This window comes from Odocoileus virginianus, chromosome 2, assembly GCF_023699985.2.
Source record: "Odocoileus virginianus isolate 20LAN1187 ecotype Illinois chromosome 2, Ovbor_1.2, whole genome shotgun sequence".
Lineage (NCBI taxonomy): Eukaryota > Metazoa > Chordata > Mammalia > Artiodactyla > Cervidae > Odocoileus > Odocoileus virginianus.
This window is the reverse complement of record NC_069675.1, coordinates 68742256-68756993: the sequence shown is the minus strand read 5'-3', so window position 1 is coordinate 68756993 and position 14738 is coordinate 68742256. Positions and strand designations below refer to the sequence as shown.

Here is a 14738-nt window from a genome sequence, read left to right as displayed (position 1 = left end):
TTTAATATTAATATAATAATAACACTAAATACTAAGAATATGACTCTTACTTGTCCTTATTATACTGCTCCTCATATCTAGCTCAGTGTCTGGCACATAGATGCTCAATAAATGGTTGATGACTTGGGATAATTTTTGGTCTCCATACTGACCTTCACTTTGGCCCCAAAGCACTGGCATGGACCTAATCACTTGAGAACATTTCCATAAAGGTTTGTCTGAGGTTCGCAGCAGGTGCTAAGAGGGACTGGGGAGTTTGGACTCCTAAGTGGCGGTGATGCTAAAAGAGATAACAGGCAGCAGAGTCGCTGAGTGTAGGGAGTATGTCATTTATTGACCCTGTGTTCCGCCACTCACTGGTCACTACTCTTGACTCGTAGGACAACAGGTACAGAACTGCAAGGGATCATCCCCAGCTCTGTGATCACCAGGTCCACCAGTTCTGGGGGGGTCACATCATAGACCAGATTCAACAACCGTAGGGACGAGTGGTTCTGCCAGTTAGCCAGGGCCACATGTTCTCCTCGCTCACAAAGCAGATCGTCAGGGTCATCTGCAATGGGAGGTGCACCCTTTTATGTACTTTTAAAAAATAAGTTATAGTTCAACCTCCCTTCTCCCTCCCAAATCTTCTCAGGTCCCCGGAACTTCCTCTTCTGCCCACCTGGGCCTCCTTACCTAGCTCATTAGAAACAAAGGCATCAGTCTGCACACGCTCACAGAACTTGTATGTTTCACAGCAGACCAGCACGGGTACATTATGGGCCCGTGCCACCAAGGCCAACTGTGCTGTCCCTACCCGGGACATCACAGATCCATTCGCCAGGAGAGCATGAGCTCCCAATAGCACCTTAGAAACCTATTTTGAAGAGTAGAAAGAAGGAAAAAAACATCATGTGTGACCAATGCAGAATAAGGTTTCCAACTCCTATCCAGGATAGCAACATTAAGACAATGAGTAACAAATCATAATAATGACCCTTGGAAAACACCTGACCACTGATTCACTGCACCACCCACAGGAAGACTACACTCTGAAGTTACTTTTGTCTGGTTCCCTCCTGGTGGCTGCTAGTTTAATACAAGGTTCCTGTCATAGGTAGACATGCTGTGTAATGTGCTGGAGATGTTCTTCCTATTAGCCATCAATAAGATTATAGAGTTTTAAGATTTCTAGGTAACTGCAATGTTGGGAAAGTAAGATTATGTCTATACTACTGTACCCTTTTACTTCACTTTCGAGTCCCTTTACTCTGCCCTCACCTCTGGGAGCACATAGGAAGCTGCAGGAATCAGCAGGTAGGAGGCAGGGACCCCAGCACGGACCAGAGAACGTAGCGTGTGCTTTCCCTCCAGCCGTGGCCGGCTGTCCACCACTACCACGCGAAATTGCCGGCCCTTAGCCCAAGCCTCCTGAAGAATTTGTGATACCAGAGATGAGCTGGAGCGAAGGGAGAGGAGGATTCAGTTATAATTGTCACTGACTGATGGTCAGCTCATTCCTAAAGGGCAAAGGGGCAGTCCCTTCTTCAGATCATTTCACTTCCCAGTTTTCTCAGTCGTAGGGTCTGGCCCATACCATCCATATACCAGGATCACATCTCCATTACTGATCTTCTTATAAGCAAAGCGTGAGATTGCCTGAGCTGCAAGCACAATCTTCTCTTTTATGTATCTGTCAATAGCTGCTTGTAGTTCTGACTTGGCCTAATGGAGTAAGACACTTAAGGAACAAGAAATGGACATTTTTTCCTTTGATTATCATGCCGGATACTTGAACATGTATAACAATGGGACTAAAGGGGACCCAGATCAGACAGTCCAACCACCTCCTTAACCCCTGCCCAGGCAGACCAGAGAGCTGCCCTTCCTAGGAGTCCCAAATATGTTTCCAGCTCCACCCTCCCATGCATGCCTTGCGCATGCCTCATACTCATCACCTCCTCTTCCCGCCTGGAGCTGCTCACACCCGTGATCTCCTTGTTAAGGAACTTGATGGCGTTATACATGCTTGCTGACAGGGGACGGCACTGAGTCAGGAAGCTACAACAACAACAACATCTTACATCCACGCAACGCTTCACAGCTCACAAAGCTTTTATATTTAAAAACATCTTTTGAAAGAGAAGACACAAAAATTAAAAACAGAGATAGAAGAGCAAGAAAAAGGGTTCAAAAAAGGACGGAGCAAAGTAAAGAGTGGGAGCAGACGTGCAGTGGTCATCCTCACCTGAAGTAGGGCTTTAGTTTATTCACCAGGTCCCTTGACAATTCTTCATTGGGAGGTGTTGTGTAGTCCTGAATCACCTATATGGTACACAAGTTGATTGGCAAAATGCCCCCTGACAAGTCTCTGAAAGGGGGATAGGGTAAGCTTCTCTGAGGAGAATCTTCTAGGATGGCATCATTTCATCTTCCGCTTGAGATGACTGGCCGAGAGAAGCTGGGGTAGTGTTGGCGAAGGTGAGGCTAAGTCATAAAAGGGAATAGGATGGGACATACCTGCTGCAAGGCACGAAGCAGGGCGATGCACCGGGCATTGGAGCCGCTGACCAGGCCCTGGGAGTACTGCAGGCCGAGCCGCACCATGGCTGGGTGGATCACAGAGGATGGGATGCTGATGGGATGGCGGTGTCACACACTTTGCAAGGGAACTTGAGCACCTACCGCCCACCTGCCCCTGATGAAAATGAACCTCCTTCACTAGCACAGACACCCCCATTTCCTCAAGAGTTCTGCCTTGTGTTCATACTTCTTTCCACAGATCCAACCCCCAGTTTCCAGTCATTTTGAAAACAGAATTACTAAAACTCCCCAGACTTAAAAGATATGACAGTTTCATAAAATCCTACCTCATAAACTGGGTCAAAGAGTTTTGTCTGCTGTACTGGGGTAGGTGGGAGAAGAGACTGACTTTGGATCCATAATCCTTTCGTGTAGGAACCTTGACAAAACAAGGGGACAGGACCAAGGGCCCAGAGTTTAAAACTGTGGGATGATGCTGGGAAGGAAGAGGACAGTGAGCCCGCTTTGACCCAAATTCTCATCCTTTTCCAAGGTCTCACTTTGCCCCGAGCAACTTTCCTCCCTCTATTCCATCTCCCTAGGCTCTTTCTGGCCATACTCCAAACCCACTCCTTACCTGCTGTCGCTCTGGTTTTTTCACAAGCCTTCTCAGAAGTGTGGGGTCATCAACCTGACTATGCTCAGGTAGACGCTTCACTCCTAGAAGAAAACAATCATATCTTCAAGACACTGTAGGTGATAAAGAAAAATATGCTTTCAGGGCATAAGGGACATCAAGAGAAATCTGAGGCGGGGTAGAAAATCGGAGAAAAAACATAGATGAAGAAACAGGGGTAGGAAGAGGCTGAGGGGAGAACTGTGAACTCTGGGAACCAAGGTAAAAACTGGCAGCTGTTCTCTGGTGGGAAAGCCTGAGCTAATACAGGCAGGCCTTTGACTCAACGGAGATCTTGAAATGAAGGGACAATACCTGAGGGGGTTTCTCCAGCTGTGCTGGGGCAGGCTTGAGGAGGTGGCCCTCCTTGGTCCCCTTTTCTCGCCTGCTTCAGGGCCCGTTCAGCCTCCTGCTTGGCCCGCCGTTCAGCTCGAAGTTCAGCTTTACTCCTACCTGCTGGAACTTTCTCCTTGGCAGTGCCCAACTGACTGTCTGGTCCTGTCAGGTGTTTGGCTGGGCCTCCTAAAGGTAGAAGGAGGAGGTGCCCAAGCCTCTTGGGCAGGTAAGTAATAGCTGTGCCCCAACCAAAGCCTCTTTTCCTTTTCATTTATTCAAATCAACTTTGTCCTGTCTCCCCCTCTTTTCTCCCACCACATCCCTTTACCAGCATCACACCCTAGCCCTTTGAAAAGCCCCCGCACCTTGACACTGGGCTGCAGATACAGTGGAGCCAATTTCTGCCTCTGCACCCTTTTCCTCCTTCCGTTTCTTCTTCTGCTGTTTCTTTTCCTTCCGAAGCTGCAGCTTTTCTTCTTGGGTCATCTCCCTCCCCCCTGCCTAAGACACAGACACACAATACTTCTCTTCCCCAATAATTCCAAAAATGAATAAACACTACTGGATACTTATTAGACTCCCACACGGTCCCTAACCCTTCCTGAGTCTCACCAGCTCCCTGTTACAAGCTAAGAGCCCACAAGGATCGAAGTTTCTCCTTCAAGTCAGAGTCACACTACCATTAAGGCTGACAAAACTCTGTAAAACCTGGCTTTACCGAAAAATAAAGTGGAACGAGGATGGAAGCTGGGGCGGAATGAAGTTGATACAGGCTCCTGCGTACCGCCTGACAGGGTAGCTTGTGCGGGCTTCACTTACCCCAGACCGAGGAGCAAGCTCCGCCTTCATCCCAGATCCCGAGTCTGCATCAGAAAACAGGGCACAAAGTGAACTAGAAAGGCTCCGGGAGGGCTTGGGGGAATTCGTACTCGGCACAGCTGGTTGCTGGCTCGGCATGACCAGAGCTCGGCTCCGCCACCAAGCGGGAGGTGAGCCTGGGATCCGCGTGGGGACGCAGTGCGCGGCCGGATCAAAGGGAAGCCGGGCGGGGGAAAGAAGCGAGCACGCACTCTTCCCGGAGAAACAAGCCGGTGCGCGGCGCGGAGTGCGTCCGAGGCAGCGCGGCCAGAGTCCGTCGTGGCGCGGGAACCAAATGACGGGGCCCAGAGGGACCCAGGGCCCAGCAATAGCCGTCTGGAGCCTGTTGGCTCACGTACTTATTTGTGCGCCCGGCCCTTCACTCACCCTCGCGAACAGCCACAGCCACGGTAGCCATCACCCTCCGTTCTAGGCTCCGCCCGCCGGGGTCACCGCGACTAGAGCGCCCCCTGGGTCGACAGCCGCGGCGCGCAGCCCCAAGCCGACTACGAGCCCCTGCATACTCTGGGGCCCCGCCCCGGGCTACGGGTCGCGATAAGGGCCATCTTAATTTTAGGCTCCTAACCCCTTAGACTACAGTTCCCAGGATGCCAGGCGGCGCTGCGTCCCAGAGCGGACGTTCCCAGCCCCTCCCACCGCCGATCTCGCGCCCACCCCACCCCCGAAAATGGCGAGCGAGACTGCGGGGACGCGCTGAGAAGCGGAGGCGAGCGTGCAAAGCCGCTGCGGCCCTCATAGTCCGGAGCCCGGCCGGGCCCTGCTGCAGGGAATATGCACTTTTCCATTCCTGAAACCGAGTCCCGCAGCGGGGACAGCGGCGGCTCCGCCTACGTGGTGAGGAGCGGCCAGAGCCCGATCGGGCAGGGGCGGGGATAACGGGCCGGAGCCTCTCCGAGCGGCCTCCGAGGTCTGGCTGCCACCTTTCAGGCCTGGTCACAGGCCGCCGACTCCCGACGGCCTCCCTGGGAGTTTATATTACGTCTGAGATTCGTCCAGCGGTCGCCCCAGCTCCTGTAGGTCCTTTGTTCGGCCGCATCGCCTCCCTCGGCTGGGCCGCGGCTACTCTGGTGGGCGTCACTGGCTTCTGGGGGAAGAAGACTGCAGCCCGAGCGCCCGAGTTTGCCCCGACTGGTCCTTCTGCTTTGGGACCTGGCTCTGGGGGAGATACACTGGCAATCCTCGGAAGATCTCGGCGCGTTTCTCAGCGCAGCTGTGCCAGGCCACTTCCGGCCAGGGTTCGCAAGGGGACCGCCCAGACCGCAACCCTAAAATGCTTGCCTGCTTTTGTGTCCTCAGGCCTATAATATTCACGTGAATGGAGTCCTGCACTGTCGGGTGCGCTACAGCCAGCTCCTGGGGCTGCACGAGCAGGTGGGACTGGCACCCCTGCCTTGAGGCAGCGTCAAGCCCTTTCCTTCACCTGGGCACCAGCGTCTCCATTTCCCGCCTCGTCGCTTTTCCGTAGGCTGTAGTTCCCTTTTAATCACAGCCGCAGGGGAGGATTTAGTGCTTTATCTGGTCGTGTGACATTTCCGGGGAACTCCCTAGGAAGCTTAATGTCTGCCACTCTAACCACCCCTGTCTATACTCACGTTCTCCTTCCTGTTTCTCTGCCCCCGTCTTACACAGCCTGTACACTGCCTGTGCCTGTGCATGGATAGATCGCCCCCCTTCCCCCTCCGCTGCCAGAGCACTTTCCTTCTGTCAGCTGAGTTGCAACTTGAAATTCTTTTCCCAGTTCATACAAACCATTCATCAGTTTGGGTCTGTGTTCCTTGACGCACCTGAGTGGGTGTAGCTGTTCCAGTTATCCTGTGTCTGTGATGTAATGTTTCTGTTCTCACCAGATTGTGAGCTCTGTATTTAATTCAGTAGAGCCTTGATTCTACTGATTACTAGTTGTGCAACCCTGAGCAAGCTGCCTGATTTCTTTGGGCCTCAGCTACTCCAGCTGAAAAATGGATTCATTGATCTGCAGTGTCCCTTTTAAGTCCTAAGATGCTTCGTGAATATACTTAGCTATTACTTGACTGTGCACATAAACTCTCCTTACAAAGCCCTTTGCTTCCTGTAGGGGTTCAATGAATACAGCCTTGCTAGATAATGAAGAGGCTCACTAGGCCCTGGCCCTATATAAATCCTTCCCACCCTGTGAAGGGGCTGGCTCGCACACTGTAAGATTGTAAAGGGCATATATCTAGAATAGAGCAATGGCCGCCCTTGCCAAAGGAATCATTTCCTGGGTGACCAGGGTTGGTAGGGGAGCAGGGATTGAGGAAAAGGAAGGGGAGCCCAAGAGAATATTATAAATGTGGATTGCTTCTTGTCACTTGCGATGTTTATGTAAAGAGTTGTATCTCTTTCTCCAAATAGCTTCGGAAGGAATATGGGGCGAATGTACTTCCTGCATTTCCCCCAAAGAAGCTTTTCTCTCTGACACCTGCTGAGGTGGAACAGAGGAGAGAGCAGTTAGAGAAGTACATGCAAGCTGGTGAGTGGCTCGAGGGAGCAGAGGCTGACTCTGTTGAGGATTATGGGTAGAGAATCAAAACAGCTGATTCTGTAGAAGGCCCTGCTGGGAAGCCTCTTGTTTGATCTGTTATTTAATGAGCAAAAGTAAATAACATGCAAGGATGCTCTAGCATCTAGGTACCAGAAAAGCAGTTTTGGCCCTGACATCTATAAGAAGTACTAATACGGCACTAAACAGTCTTAAAGCATTTTCAGTTAGTGGGGAGAACTTCATACTTCATTTGTGTCCAATGTGCTTTAGATGAACATTAAGTCCTATAGACGGTACTTAACTAGATGGTAGCTAAGGGTAGGGCAGGGGACTTCCCTGGCAATCCAGTGGTTAAGACTGCACTTCCAAGGCTGGGGGTGCCGGTTTGATCCCTGATCGGGAACCCAAGATCCCACATACTGCACAGTCAGCCAAAAAATAAAAATTAAGTTAAAAAAGAAATTATGCAAACAGTGAATGGGGTGAGGCCAGCTGGAAGATGTGATAGGCCACCATCAGCCAAGGAAAGGGAGCCTACGAAGAAGAGAACTGGAGGGAGCCAAGAAGGAACCGTAAGTTACTAGAACATCATTCTCTTGTCCCCACAGTTCGGCAAGACCCATTGCTTGGGAGCAGTGAGACCTTCAATAGTTTCCTGCGTCGGGCACAGCAGGTGAGGCTTTGGGGGACCAAGATTTAAGGTTGAAGCACCTTCCTGTAGGGCTACATCATTTTAATCAGGTGGGTACAGAGGAGTTATTCTGGCATCTTTCTTCATGGAAGGGGGTTTCTGCTGTACCAGTGAAATCAAGGAAACAGCTTATAATTAAGCCGCTGCGAATAAAGGCACTGGAGGAACCTAGAAATACACAGTTGGGAAAGGGCCAGAACTGGACACCAGGCATGTGGTTAACAAGGAGGTGTTCCCATTCCATTCCCATGTTCACAACCAGGAGACACAGCAGGTCCCCACAGAAGAGGTCTCTTTGGAAGTGCTGCTCAGCAACGGGCAGAAAGTTCTGGTCAACGTGCTAACTTCAGATCAGACTGAGGATGTCCTAGAGGTGAGGCACTTGTTCTGCACTGGTGTTCCTTCCCCCGTGCCCCCTGCACTCCTTCCCGGGCTTAAGGTGATTGGAACCACCCCATTTGATGAGCTGTACTTCCTTCCTTGTCTCCAGGCTGTGGCTGCAAAGCTGGATCTTCCAGATGACTTGATTGGCTACTTCAGTCTATTTCTAGTTCGAGAAAAAGAGGATGGAGCCTTTTCATGTGAGTTTCTCTGGACTTTACAACTTCCCTGTTTTGAGTAGTGAATTTGTCTCCCTGTCTCCCCCAAGAATGTGGCAGGCATTTCCCCAGGGCTTCCCTCTTGCTTTCCCTCCCCTGAGTCTGACATTTTCTTTTTTTTTTTAAACCCATAGTTGTACGAAAGTTGCAAGAGTTTGAACTGCCTTATGTGTCTGTTACCAGTCTTCGGAGTCAAGAATATAAGATTGTGCTGAGGAAGAGGTCAGGGCTGGGCTGGGAGGAGGGAGAGAGTGCTGGGTTGGATTATGGGGCCATGTGTTGAGACAGAGTGACCTGGTCAAGGGGGTAGTGCTGGGTTTTTCTACCAGGCCTCCCAAGCTTCCTCTGACTGTATCACCCTTCACCCCATAGTTCCAGATTGCTCCCGTTTTGCCCCCCTTTCCTTTCTACCTCTTGCCTTCTCCCAGCTTAGCCCCATTACCCCTTTCCACCCCTTGGCCTCACAGTTATTGGGACTCTGCCTATGATGACGATGTCATGGAGAACCGGGTTGGCCTGAACCTGCTTTATGCTCAGGTGAGCTTGGAGCTGCCTCAGAACCCTTCCCCTGAAAATGGCTCTGGTGTCCCACTCTGCCGAGAAAACTCCTTTCGTGTCTTTACTGCCGGTTCACGGGGAAGTTCCTAGCATACTCTGAGGGCATCTGGCACAACCTGTACTCTCCCTGCCTTGTAAGATGATTGGTCAAGAAGACTCACTGCAAAGAGCTGGCTCAGATGTGGGGCTAGGGGTCAGGCTGGACAGAAGTAACTGGACACTTTCTTTGGACCTCTGACTGGGAGCAGCCCCTCACACCATGTCTCCACTGTAGACGGTAGCAGACATTGAGCGTGGATGGATCCTGGTCACCAAGGAGCAGCACCGGCAGCTCAAATCGCTGCAGGAGAAGGTCTCCAAGAAGGAGGTGAGCCTTGCCTCCCCGTCTCCCTCCAAGGGGTTGCTTCCTCTGGGCTGTCCTGCTTCCCCTCGTGACTCGCCCACATGGTGACTGGGTTTCAGTTTCTGCGGCTGGCCCAGACGCTGCGGCACTACGGCTACCTGCGCTTCGACGCCTGTGTGGCTGACTTCCCCGAGAAGGACTGTCCAGTGGTGGTGAGCGCAGGCAACAGTGAGCTCAGCCTCCAGCTCCGCCTGCCTGGCCAGCAGCTCCGTGAAGGCTCCTTCCGGGTCACCCGCATGCGGTGCTGGCGGGTCACCTCCTCTGTGAGTTGGGGTAGGAAGGGGAGGCCTTTGGGATGGAGGCCTGGCAAGCCTTGCGCTTCAGGAATGGGCTGGAGTAGGTCAAGGCACGAGGCACAGCCTCTCCGGCTGAGAACGAACACAACCTGATTCCCCTTCCTCTCCAGGTGCCACTGCCCAGTGGAAGCACAAGCAGCCCCGGCCGGGGCCGGGGTGAGGTGCGCCTGGAACTGGCTTTTGAATACCTCATGAGCAAAGACCGGCTACAGTGGGTCACCATCACCAGCCCCCAGGTGTGAGCCCACCCTCAGGCCTCCTCTGGAGCCCATTGCACCGTCTCTCTTAGATACCCAAGTCTAGGGCTTCCAGGACTCCATGTGAGTGGGAGTCCTTGTCCTAGGGGTGCTGGGCTCAGGGTGACCACTCTAGTCAGGCTGAGCTCTCCCCTTGCCCTCAGGCTATCATGATGAGTATCTGCTTGCAGTCCATGGTAGATGAACTGATGGTGAAGAAATCTGGCGGCAGTCTCAGGAAGGTACGTGGTGGCTGTGCTCTCCCTGCCTTTTGTCCTAGGGCTGGTGCTTCTGAGAGGGAGGGGAAAGGCTCAGGATTCTCATGGGAGTGATCCTGCCCTTACCGGCGCCTCACGTCTCCATCCCCAGATGCTGCGCCGTCGGGTTGGGGGCACCCTGAGACGCTCAGACAGCCAGCAAGCCGTGAAGTCACCACCATTGCTTGTAAGTACTGCTTCCTGATCAGTGCCCTAGCCCCCAGCCCCCAGCCCACCCCACCCTTGCCTTAACTCCCCACAAGGTCTCTGATGCCACTGCCTCATCTTCCCCAGGAGTCACCAGACGCCAGTCGGGAGTCCATGGTCAAACTCTCAGTAAGTTTCCCACAAGGCTTGGTGAGGTTGGTGTTCGTAGGGGATCTCAGGGAGGCTCAAGCGCTCTGACCCCCAACCCTGCCTTTATTCCAGAGCAAGCTGAGTGCTGTGAGCCTGCGGGGGATTGGCACTCCTGGTACAGATGCCAGTGCCAGTGATGTCCACGGCAATTTTGCCTTCGAGGGCATTGGAGACGAGGACCTGTGATATCCAGTGCTCGGATGTCTGCCCTCTGCCCTGGGAGAATGTTCAGAAACTTGTCCTGTGCCTGTGTCCCGTCCTGACCCCCAAACGGGGGGCATTTTCCTTTCTCTTGTCCCCTTTTCTCCTCTCAGCCAGGGGCCTCCTAACCCACTTCTCCCTCCACCTCCCCCCCATCCTGGGGCTGGCTACACAAAGGATCACCCAGAGCTGGCCCTCAATGCCAAATTAGCATTTAGTGTTTTGCACAAAGTCCACGGGACCATGGCTACCTGCTTGGGGAGGAACCACAGTTCCCTCCAGGCTGCTTCTGGCTTCTCAGGGCCATGAGCCAAGGGGATGGGCAGAGGTCTGTGTACGGTCTGGCCCAGCTCCCCATCATTAAACTCAGCCTGATTGCTGCCTACCTCTGGTTCCCTCTCTGCCCCTGCTCCCCCCATCACAGCACGCACTGCTGTGCTAAGGGTGAGCCTGAGCCGTGCTTGTCACTGCCAACTCAGCATAGACATGGCTTTGTTAGTGTTTCCTTTATTATAAAGCACTGAAATAAGTTAAATAAACAGGTGCGAGGCTGGACAGTCCCCCAGCCAGTTCCTCCACTGCCCCTGGGAGCAGTGGAGATGAATACAGGGCCCTTCTCACTGAGCTTATGAAGTGCATCAGTCAGGGCAAGGCCCCCTGGTCCATGTGGGTCCCCTGCCCATGGGGTTTGGGCTGGTCCATACAGTGCCTAGGTGAGTCAGTGTGGAGCCCCCTGGCCAGCGGGGGAGGAAGGAGAAGGTGGCTTCTGGTCCGTCTGTATAAAACACAGGAGGGTCAGGACTACTGCATGGAGCCCTGGGACAGAAGGACCTAGTTCAGGGTGAGTCTGTATGGAGAGCTCGGCTACTGGTGGCACCCAGGGCTGTTGGGCCCCGAGAGCTCAAAACAGGGGGAGGACTGTGAGGTGGGGCCCAGCCCTCAGAGGAAGAGAGGCCAGGCCCTCCCACCCCCCCATGGCCATGCACCTTTTGGTGGCGCTTGTAGTTGTCCCAGTGGCCTGTGGTATAGGCGCAGGTGGCACAGCGGAAGGGCTTCTCGCCTGTGTGCCGCAGCATGTGGCGTTTGAGGTTCATACTCTGATTGCAGCTGTAGTTGCAAAGGCTACACCGAAAAGGTTTGTCCCCAGAGTGGATCCGACCATGACGTTTGAGGTTGGCCAGGTTACCACAGGCATAGGGGCAGAGGGGGCACTTGTAGGGTTTCTCTCCCGTGTGGACGCGCTGATGCCGTTTCAGGTTGTCCAGGTGAGCAGAGGCGTAGGGACAACGGGCACAGCGGAAGGGCTTCTCACCGCTGTGCGTCTTCATGTGCCGAGCCAAGTGGTTGGGATAATGAGTGGCAAAGGGACAGAGGCTGCAGGCGAAGCCTTTGTCACTGGGGCCCTGGGGTCCCCCACTGGCACCACCTCCAGTCTCTCCTCGCATGCAGCGCCCACATGTGGCTGGCCCCAGCCGACTGCCCTCCCCCTCCTCCAGCTCTTGCCCACAGTTCCGGCAGGTCCAAGGGAACAGCAGCTCTGGCAGTGGTTCTGACCCAGTCCCACACAGGCCTTCCCCTTCACCCCGCAGCTGCCCACAGTCCGGCAGGAAGCTGGCACCGCCTGGTGACACATGGAGGCTCAGATCTGGAAGCAGCAGGGCATCTGTGGGGACAGTGAGACCTGGGCTATGAATGCAGGTACCCACTAAGGCCACCCACCCATATCCCAGGTTCTTTAGGCCTGGCTTTTTACCTTCAGGTCGCCGAGGCACTGCCCCCTCCTGCTCTGTGGGACTGGGAGGCCGGGCAGGACGTGGAGCACAGCAGCGGAAGCCACAGGTCGGGCAGGGAGGAGTGGGGGGCCCCCCATGGGTGCGCTGATGCCGCCTCAGGTTGCCCAGGCTGCTGCAGGCAAAGGGGCAGTGGGGACAGCGGTAGGGCTTCTCGCCAGTGTGGGTGCGGGTGTGTCGTGTCAGGTTGACGAGCTGGGCTGAGGCGTAGGGGCAGCGGCCACAGCGGAACGGCTTCTCCCCGCTGTGTGTCTGCATGTGCCGCTTCAGGTGGCTCGAGTAGTGGGACACGAAGGCGCAGAGGCGGCATGAGTACAGTAGCCGTGGGGGCAGCGGGGGCCCCCCACCCGGTCCTCCTGCCCCGCAACACGGCCCCTCACCTGTGGGCCCCCCACACAGCTGGCAGGCTGGGCCTGGCCTCTCACCCCTGGCCTCCCCTGGACCCCTGGCTGGCTCCTCAACTTCACTCTCCGCGCTTAGTGCCCGGCCGCCCCCAGACTCGTCGTCACTCAGCCCGTAGGGAAGCCCAGGCCTGGCCCCCAGAGAGTCTCCTGGTGAGACAGACGAGAGAAGAGACATCAACACAGGGCAAAAACAGACTCAAAACTCGCTTTTTCTCACTTGTGGCCTCACCACTTGCTGGGCTCCACCCTTCTCTTCAATTCAACTAACATTCAGCTAACATTCAACTAACAACTAACATTCAGTTCAGCTAACATTTAGCTAACATTCAGTAACATTCAACTTCAATTCAGCTAAACATTCAACATGAATTAGCTACCTCTGAGCCTGGACTAACCCAGTGATGATAGAGTTGCACATAGGTCCATGGAATGGAAAAAAATGTGTGGTTTACAGTGGACCACAGATGGAAATCAATCAACAATTAAGTAATTCTTGGGATAAGCAAAAATACACAAGGCAGAGGCCTGAGACCTTTTTCTAATTCTTCCGTCAGTGAGGACTCAGTTTTTAATTTATAATCAGCTGCATGCTGTCTCAAGAGACAAAATTTGGAGGGAAGAAGAAACAAAGTAATGCATATAATACTACTTCTAAGCCTAAAGGATGGATTCCCTTTTGTGTGGATCCCTTCAAAGACTTTCAAAAGCATCTTCCAGAAGTGGCATTAAGTGTTTAGGTAGTGCAGCAACTTAGGATGGGGTAATGCTAAGATCACAGGGAAGACTGTGGAAGGATATTTGAGGGTAAAAATTAAAACCTCAGTGCAAAAGGAGTTTATGTTGCAGGTGAAACGGAGTTAGAAGTACCAGCATGAATGAGGTTGCTTCCCTAAACCTCTTAAACTCTTAATGAATGGGCTAGGGAGCAAGACAAGGTTATTAAAAGGGCATTTACTTGTAATCAGTTGCTTTCTGTGATTCCTCCACTGTACTATTCATAACATCTTTGAACCAGGCCCTAAAACTTCACCTCAACAAAGTGAAGGACCATCAGACAAATGAAATCTAGCTCAAATCTAAACTTATACTAAACCAGTCGCACTGGCAGGAAAGCATGTTTTGCTCAGAACTAAACCTAACCTGCCTCCTAAAGGCTGGGGTTCCAGTGGTCACTTTAAGTAAGTGCCCCCAAACCCACCTTCAGAGTCTCTCTCGAAGCCCATGAGCTGGTCGCTGTTGCGGTCACCTTCCTCCTCTTCCTCTTCCTCCTCCTCTTCAAACTCCAGATCCTGGCCTAGTAGCAAATCACTCTCCAATACCAGGGCCCCGGGTCCTTCGTCGAGGGAGTCTTCGGTATCCACTGAAGAGAGGAGGGGGCTTGTAGATTCTCCCTCAGGAACCGTGCCCATCATCCGCACCCGGGGAGCCAACCCTCGCAGACCGTACTTCCCGCACTCGCAGACCCTCTCGGGTACCTTGATGGGAAACTAGGAGTCCAGGTCGCTCACCCCATCCCTCAGGAGTCGCCCTCCACCCAGACCTGAACCCTCGCCACTGACCCCACCCCCGCTCCTCCCCACCCCACGGCCCCTGACCCCTGACCTTTGACCCCCTCGCATTTCACGGGCTGCGGGTGGCTTTGCTTCCTTCGGGGCATCGTGACCGGCTCCAGCCCGACGCGCCTCCGGCCTGCGGCCGCCCGGCCCCGCCCCTCCCAATTCGGCCCGCCCGCCCTTCCTCTCAGGGCCCGCAGGCAGCCCCCATACAGCGGCGCGGGCCCCGGGCAGCCCCCGGCCCTAGCCCCGGCGCCCAGCTCAGGCCGCTCCCGCCGCCGCCGCCGCGTCCATTCATGGAGCCCCCTACCCCCCTACGGAGACCAGCTGATACCTCCGTACTCGCTTCCGCTTCCGCTGCCGCAGAGCCACACGGGACGCGTAGTCCATGAAAAGTAGAAACAGCCAAAGCGTCCACAGTGTGACCAGGAAGTGATTGTGACGAAGGCAAGCGGAAGAGCCAATCAAGAATCAGGTGGAACCTGGCCGGCAAG

General features: G+C 53.9%; 3 protein-coding genes across 8 annotated transcripts; 1 reads left to right on the top strand and 2 right to left on the bottom strand.

Annotated features, from left to right (window-relative positions):
• Positions 1-313: 313 nt before the first annotated feature.
• On the bottom strand, positions 314-4978 carry EIF2B4 (eukaryotic translation initiation factor 2B subunit delta). Of its 3 annotated transcripts, XM_020886255.2 has the most exons (13): positions 4763-4978; positions 4337-4380; positions 3883-4018; positions 3497-3703; positions 3143-3225; positions 2853-2944; positions 2503-2617; positions 2231-2307; positions 1941-2043; positions 1580-1707; positions 1264-1441; positions 679-859; positions 314-553 (listed from the first exon to the last, which is right to left on the bottom strand). In XM_020886255.2, exons 1-13 carry the CDS (start codon positions 4791-4793, stop codon positions 354-356), a joined length of 1575 nt encoding a protein of 524 aa, XP_020741914.2. In that variant the 5' UTR covers positions 4794-4978; the 3' UTR covers positions 314-353. The 3 variants fall into 3 exon arrangements, with proteins under 3 accessions (XP_020741914.2, XP_020741913.2, XP_020741915.1); XM_020886254.2 differs by lacking the exon at positions 4763-4978 and having other exon boundaries at positions 4337-4742; XM_020886256.2 differs by lacking the exons at positions 3143-3225; positions 3497-3703; positions 3883-4018; positions 4337-4380; positions 4763-4978 and having other exon boundaries at positions 2503-2591; positions 2853-2941.
• Positions 4979-5033: 55 nt separating this feature from the next.
• On the top strand, positions 5034-10882 carry SNX17 (sorting nexin 17). Its single transcript, XM_020886250.2, has 15 exons — positions 5034-5230; positions 5693-5767; positions 6770-6887; positions 7508-7572; positions 7853-7963; positions 8081-8171; positions 8324-8411; positions 8657-8726; positions 9022-9114; positions 9210-9413; positions 9557-9682; positions 9847-9924; positions 10052-10126; positions 10234-10275; positions 10369-10882. The coding sequence occupies exons 1-15, from the start codon at positions 5168-5170 to the stop codon at positions 10480-10482; spliced, it is 1413 nt and encodes a 470-aa protein (XP_020741909.2). The 5' UTR covers positions 5034-5167; the 3' UTR covers positions 10483-10882.
• A 106-nt stretch (positions 10883-10988) lies between these two features.
• On the bottom strand, positions 10989-14682 carry ZNF513 (zinc finger protein 513). 4 transcript variants are annotated; one of them, XM_070450214.1, is made up of 5 exons: positions 14579-14682; positions 13890-14051; positions 12251-12838; positions 11484-12160; positions 10989-11272 (listed from the first exon to the last, which is right to left on the bottom strand). In XM_070450214.1, the coding sequence occupies exons 2-5, from the start codon at positions 13912-13914 to the stop codon at positions 11216-11218; spliced, it is 1347 nt and encodes a 448-aa protein (XP_070306315.1). In that variant the 5' UTR covers positions 13915-14051; positions 14579-14682; the 3' UTR covers positions 10989-11215. The 4 variants fall into 4 exon arrangements, with proteins under 4 accessions (XP_070306315.1, XP_020741903.1, XP_070306296.1 ...); XM_020886244.2 differs by lacking the exon at positions 14579-14682 and adding an exon at positions 14294-14545; XM_070450195.1 differs by lacking the exon at positions 14579-14682 and adding an exon at positions 14167-14246.
• Between the last annotated feature and the right edge of the window lie 56 nt (positions 14683-14738).